The sequence below is a fragment of the Falco cherrug genome, chromosome 14 (assembly GCF_023634085.1).
Source record: "Falco cherrug isolate bFalChe1 chromosome 14, bFalChe1.pri, whole genome shotgun sequence".
Classification (NCBI taxonomy): domain Eukaryota; kingdom Metazoa; phylum Chordata; class Aves; order Falconiformes; family Falconidae; genus Falco; species Falco cherrug.
Window position 1 is genome coordinate 1,120,996 of NC_073710.1, and position 6,875 is coordinate 1,127,870.

General features: G+C 53.0%; 1 protein-coding gene across 1 annotated transcript; it reads right to left on the bottom strand.

Moving 5' to 3' along the window:
* Positions 1-250: 250 nt before the first annotated feature.
* On the bottom strand, positions 251-6,577 carry CX3CL1 (C-X3-C motif chemokine ligand 1). Its single transcript, XM_055726479.1, has 3 exons — positions 6,294-6,577; positions 4,543-4,663; positions 251-4,077 (listed from the first exon to the last, which is right to left on the bottom strand). The coding sequence occupies exons 1-3, from the start codon at positions 6,358-6,360 to the stop codon at positions 2,874-2,876; spliced, it is 1,392 nt and encodes a 463-aa protein (XP_055582454.1). The 5' UTR covers positions 6,361-6,577; the 3' UTR covers positions 251-2,873.
* Between the last annotated feature and the right edge of the window lie 298 nt (positions 6,578-6,875).

Here is a 6,875-nt window from a genome sequence, read left to right on the forward strand (position 1 = left end):
TTGCAGGATGGGAAATGTGACTCCCTGTGAGAAAATACATTCCTCGCAAATTTTGGCAAGACTGAAGCCCTTAAACAGTAACGAGGTGGAGCAATAGCCCAGCTGCCTCCGCTGCGCTGGCTTTGCGGTGATGCTGGGATTCCCCGATGGGGCTTAATCACGGGCATTCACCTCCACAGTCCCGCAGGGACCAGGCTCGTCACCCAGCCCTGGCCTGACCCCCCCCAAGGACAAGAGTTTTGGACATAAGGACTTTATTATAATTTTTATGTCTAAAAAAAGGACAGAATGCCTCTCATGCACACGCTCATATATACTCGTTACACTAATTAATCAGAGCTTGTAACAGCCCCTGTGCTCTACAGCAAGCGACATGTTAAGCCCCTGGAACACCCCCAGGCTCTGCCCTTCTGTGGAGGCACTCGCCCGGTGCCCTCCCGGACTGCCCATCACACATCCCGCAGGGAGGGCCAGCAGTGTCCCGCCCTGGGGTTTAGCTGCCACCCCCCAAGGGGTGCCAGAACCCTGCCTGCCTGCAGCCTGCAGGCAGGAGAGGGGAGCAAGGCGAGCACAAGGATGGATCCTGGCTGGAGGAGCAGCTCCCTCTGATGAGTGTCAGCATGACCAGGGCAGCTGGAAAAGGTGGGAGCTGTGGAGCTGAAACCACTGTCCTTACAAATACCGTGGTGGGACTCAAAGGGGTGAGATCTGCCTGGTGCACGTTCATCTCCCCAGCATTGCTCTGAGCCGAGGACTTCACCTGTAGCCAGACGAGACCAGCATCCACTGCATTTGCCGTAGTGCTGGGAGAGCAATCCAGCCCCCGCGGGCATGCGCAAGTCATCCAAAACCAGCAAGGAAATGGCCAAGGCACAGTGTGTTCCAGTGTTCCCAGAAAGGTCTCCGCTCCGCGATGCTCCAGCAGCAAGGACACAACATTACATACAGTCAAACAGCTACACAACTTTACTACAAAAATAACATTTCTAGTGTTTCATATAAAAATAATGCCATAATACACTGCCTCATGAGCTGCCAGGTCACAGACCCCTGCCACGCAGGAGCCGGTGGTGTGTGGGGTGCTGACAGCCCCTGAGCCACCCTCCAGGTAAGTGTTACACAGCTGGGCTGCACAGGAGTGCTGCTGCATGGGGGGGGGGCAGGGGGGCTTCACCCCAGATTCCTAATTACAATTAATCTGATTGCATTCTGTACTTGTTGCAAAGCCTGAGCTGAATCCCTGGCTCCCCTCTCCCAAGCCAGCAAAAGGCAGAAATAAGGGATGGAATGATGGCAGAAAACCAGCGCTGCTGCAGTCTGTCCTCTCCGCCTCCAGGGCTGGATAGACGCCCTGAAGGTGCAATCTGATGGATGTAATAGGCCGCCTTCCCCCAGCTCTGCTTTACAGCTGGCCCATCATTTTTCCTTTGATTATCTTGCTTATTATGTGGTCTTGCTTTCTTTTTTCCTGCATGTGTATTTATACTTTGGGATCTGATCCACTGCGGTTGGTTAGAGGAGGATCTGACCCTGGATACATAGCGCTATCTACAAAGCATCACAATGTGGAGACCTGTGCACGCTCCAGAGTAATTTGTCCTAGAGTCATTGTTTAACCAGGGATTTCAGGAGCTGACCACATAGAAAAGGTAAGGCGTACATACAGCAGTGCCTCCATGGATAAAAATCAAGACCAATCTGAGTTTAAAAAAAAAGGCCTGGTACAGTGCTTTAACAGTCTGGTGATCAGTGCTATCCCAAACCGAAAAACTGAAATGCTGCTGAAGTGTAGCAGTATGAACAGGTATTTTGTGCTTTTCTGTGGATCAGCAAACACGCTTGTTTCTGGAGAGAGTCTGGGACCAGAAGCATGGCATGTCTGCTGTGGTGCAGCAGCTCTTCTGGGACTAAAGCCAGAACTGGATTTGGCTCCTCCAGGAGAACAATTCCTGGGGTTTGTGCTTACAGAGAACTGCAACAACCCTCCAAAGTTATTACAGGAATAGAAAAATTGTGGGGTGTCTTCTTGTTTTCTCCCATTTCAAAGGCTCATCCGCATTATCCTGCCCAGACGTCGGATGCGGCTGGACACAGGGCACGTGAGCTCGCAGGAGGGTTTTCTTCCCGTTGATTTTGCTAACAGCCAAGTCTCAGACTAAATCTGCAAGAAGAAATGCAAGAAGGAGGAGAGTGGCCTGATTTCAAGGAGGAGATCGATTTGGGGTTGCTGGCTCCTCTGGATCGAAATCAGCAGTGCTGACCTTCCACCCCCTAACCAAGGGCAGGTTTTGTCTCCCCCCTTATCTCTAGCAAGAGCAAATGGCGTATTTGATCAGTCCGAGGTGAACCAGTATGCAGCTGCTCACCAGCACCCATACTGGTCTGACAGAGTGGTGACCTAAAGTGCAAAGAAAGCAGCAGCAGAGACTTTAAGTGCAAATTGTGTGGTTTTGGTGTTAAAGATGCTGAAGGTGGCCGAGCCCAAGTCCAGCAGCATGAGTGAGTGGGTGGCTTCTTGGCTGGGCCATGATGAAACGCAGAAAAATTCCCAACACCAGTTGGGAAACTCCCTTCTGCCCACCACCAGGTGCAAAGCGGAAAAGAGCCACCAAGCAGCTCTAGGACAGCAACAGCCTTTGTATGTAACAGCGGCAGAAGAAAAAAAGCATCTCATTTATTTCCAGAATCCTGTCATTGATCAATGACAAATTAGATCTATTTTTGGACATTCTGCTCTGAAAAAAAAAAATCAGTTTTCTCTGGTATGTTTATTCCCAGCTTTCTTCCTACTGGTCACCAGTTCAGCATAAACTGAACTCTCCTACAGCAACACACATATAGTTTAGGCCAAAAATGTCCACGCCATAAAGCATTCAGATTACTTCCATTGAATAGACATTGCCTTGATGTCCCCTCTCGTGGTAGAGCAAGCCCTGTACCATTTCTCCTGCCATTTCTTCTGGTTTGGCTCCACATTTTAGATGCAGCCACACAGCAGCAACGCTGGGAGCCACCAGCCCACCTACCACCACGGAGACCAGGATGACGAGGTACATTTGAGACCTTGACAAGGAGCTGGGAAGGGGCAGATCCTTCGGGTTTGCTGTCGGCAGCTGCACTCTGGCTTGGCCTGAGAAGGCTCGACTAGCAAAGGCTAACGTAGCCGAAGGCTCCTGCTTCCCTGCTGGCGATGAATAATCAAATGTTCTAGTGCCAAAAGCATCTGCAGAGGAACTGATGGCCTCGTTGGTACGGACAGAAGGACCTTTGCCTGTGGCAGTTGTGGAGTCTAGAGCAGAAGCTGAAGCAGCCGTTGGTGGAACTGGTGTGGCTGGGACTGTGGTGGTGTCCATGCTGTCCAGGATGGAGGGGAGATCTGAACTAAAATTGCTGGAAGCAGCGTCTGGTGCATTGGCTCCTGTGCTTGTAGGGCCCAGGGATTTATTTGTAGAAAGCAAAGGATGGTCTGATCCTTTAGGAACGGCCATGGGGTCTGAACTGGAGCTAGGAGAAGTCGTGCCTCGAACATCAGCCCCAGTGTTTGCAGTACGTCCTACGGGTTCTCCTGCAGCCCCTGTGGTGGAGCCAAAGCCATGCACCGGAGCTGTGGGATGCAGGGTGGGCTGGCTGGAGACCACGCCTGCTGCAAGGGTTGCTGAAGGTGCAGGAGATCTTAAGGAATCTCTGCTTGCTTCTGAAGTGACTTCAGAGCGGGCAGTGGCACCCCCTGTCGTGGGGGCTGATCCTGCAGGGAGCTGGACAGAGTCCTCTGTGGATGGTGGGGACTTGCTGGACGCCTCCACCCCAGCAGCAGGAGCACGTATTCTCTCCAAAACTGTTGTGTCAGTCCCTTGGAAGTAACTAGTGGGAGCAGTGGCTTGAGACTGAGATGGAGCTGCTGCTGTAAGACCAATCTGTTTCTCAAAACCAGCAGGCTCTCGTGGCACCGCTGCTGGGGTGGCACCACCTGGGAGCGGGGAGCCTGTGGCCTTCTCCTTGTCCAGCCTCGCCACGATCATCTTCACCCAATCTGCCTTTGGATCTGCACAAACCTCCATAGACTTCAGAGTAATAAATCTGACAATAAAAAGGGATAAAGAAAAAAAAAACCTTAAAAATAAATCTCAAACTGACTGGATAAAGCAAGCCCCGCTTTAGCTGAGTGGCGTGGGAGGGAAGGCGCGCGTCAACGCTGACTCCCTCAAGCCCATAGTAAACACCACGGAACTGGATGGATGATGTGTTTCAGGAAGGGCATGCACCTCCGAGATCTGATTGAATGAGCAGCTGAACATGATTCATGGGTGAGGACTTTCCCCCAGGAAGTTTGTCACCTCCAAAAGCATTGTCCTGATGCTGGATGCAGTGTTTGCCTCCGGTGCCCAGAGCCAGCAGCTCAGTAAGCACCCAGGGGCAGGTGTACATGAAGACAAAACCCTCTGATTTAGTGAGATGAGACTTCCCAAGGTCAGCCCAGCAGGTTCACTTTGGAGCTGCCTGCTGGGCTGCAGTGAAGGGAGGTGGCAGTGGGGCAGCGCTTACATGATGGCCTCTCTGCTGCACTGGGGCTCCGTCCTGCGGTAGCTCCTTATCCGCTTCACCGCTATCCTAGATATAAAATGGCCACACTCTGTTGAACACTTCAGAGGTGCTTTGGGTTGCCCTGAAATAGAATTTTCAATATATTAAACATTGGCTTTTTATTAGGTACTATAAAAACCAGCCCTGTTTCTTTTTCCCCTTTTCTGGGGAGAAGCAGTCCAAATCATGCCATGAAACTTTCCAGTTCCTGCTAAAATGAGACAAAGACAAATCCCATCAGGGCCACAATTGTTTGTGTCACCCAAACAGGTGATAAGATACCCAGAAAACTGCAAAAAAAAAAAAAAAAAGCATTGTGAAAATGCAGGGCTCTTGGGACACCGTTGCAGCTTGCCTTAGAGAGTGTGCAAGTGCTGGCAGTCAGTCCTTTGTGCGAGCACCTGGACCTGTGGGTCCTCTCCCCACTGGGTCACAGGAGGACCACTCTCAGCACGGTGCCCAGAAGATACATTTCTTCATCCCCAGAAGATGCATTTCTTCATCCCCAGAAGACCTCCTGCAGCCACCACCCACAGGCTCTTGGTGCAGGCAATGCAGATCGGAGGCCAGGATGCTTGTCCTCTCCTTATCTGGGTTAGTCATATCTCTTCCTCCCACAGGAGTTCTCCTCCAGGAGAGCAGCCTGGCGATCTGTCTGCTGGTTTGTGGTCTCTGAACACTACCTGGACTCAGAAAGGGTGTAGTGAAAGAGCCTTTCCGTGACCAGTGCGTTGCTCCCAAAGCTATCTCAGCAGCCCAGATTCCACAGCCCAGTTTCTCACCAAACACCTCTTTTCCAGCTCCACTGGAAAATATGTTTTTTCTTTTGCAAAGTGTAAAAATAAAACCCCACTTGAACCCTTCATAGGGAAAAGCCAGTCACACCACCAGTGACCCTTATTTCCTGCACTCACCCCCAGCCTCCCACCATCGGCAGCGTCCAAGTGAGTTTGCACAACGCAGCTTGGCAATTTGTTTCTGACATCCCAGGGGGCAAGACTCAGAAAAACAAGCCCTGCTTTATCTGAGCTCCCTGTGAAGAAAGGACCTGCAGCCTGGTTCAGCTCAGGCAGTCTCTACTGAGAGACATCAAATCTGGTGAACTCGATACAGTACAGCTGGGAACGCTCCAGCCACTGGGTGCAAGAATGAGCATTGCTAGAGGAGCACCCCCGGCTCCTTTGATGCATTTGCTGCACACACACACACTCGCACGCACTGCGTACACTCTGTGAGCACACTGCACACAGGGATGCACTGCACACACTGCACACAGGCACGGAGCAGCAGGTGACAGCACCCTGTGCCTTGCAGCAATGGGAGCACCGCCACCCTCATGGCAGGGAGCCTGTGTGGCCAGACACCCACCCCTGGTCAGCCTGCGGTCTGCCCCCCCTCCCCAGGGGCCATGAGAAGAGGGGTGCATTACACTTCTGTTCTAATACGGATCACCCAAAAGTCTCTCCAACACTCTCCCTGCCAGCCCTCAGGCACGACAAATGCTGTCAGGAGGCTGCTCGGATTTCCCTGCTGCCAGGGTCACTGCCACAGGCTCCCCCTGCCCCTTCCCAAAGCCAGCCCGCTCCCGCCAGGAGATCTCCCACAGCCACACAGGACCCGACCCAGCGCCACCCTCCCCGCACGTGCCACCAGCCCCCCGAGCCTGGCTGCTCCCCGGGCAGCCCCGGGGGTGGGAGGGGGCTGTGGCTCACCTCCAGCCGGGGTCACCAGGCACCAGACGCTCAGCACAAGCAGGACCTGGAGGGATCCAGCCTTCATGTTCCGTGGCCAGCTGCAGGAAGGGCACGCAGGGAAGGATTACTGGAAGTAGTTCCCGCTCCCAGTTGCTTATTGCATCCTCCAGAGCAACAGAGCTGCTGCAGCTCACGCCAGGATTATGAAGCCCCCAGACGGGGCTTCAGCTGTTATTGAGCTCCCACACACGTCTCGGGGTGACGACAGGAGGCGGAGGGAAGAGCAGGACAGGGGAGGGAATGTCATTTGCTCCAAAGCTAGACAGCTCCTGGAATTCCCCAGCTGCACTTAGATCAGCTTTTCTTACCACGTGCAGAGCAGCGCCAGCCTCCTTGGCAAATTGTTCGGGCAAGGAGTTCCAGGAGCCAGCTGCTCCATCCACCTCGCCCACTGCCCTGTCCCTCGGCCAGACCACCTGTGAGGGTGGTCTTAAAGCTCTTGTAAAGCTTGTCAAAGCTCTGCCCACCGCCAGCCTGCAGCCACCTTGAGCTCATTATTGACCCTGAACACAAAAGCAGCTACTCCCTTCCTTTTTGGCA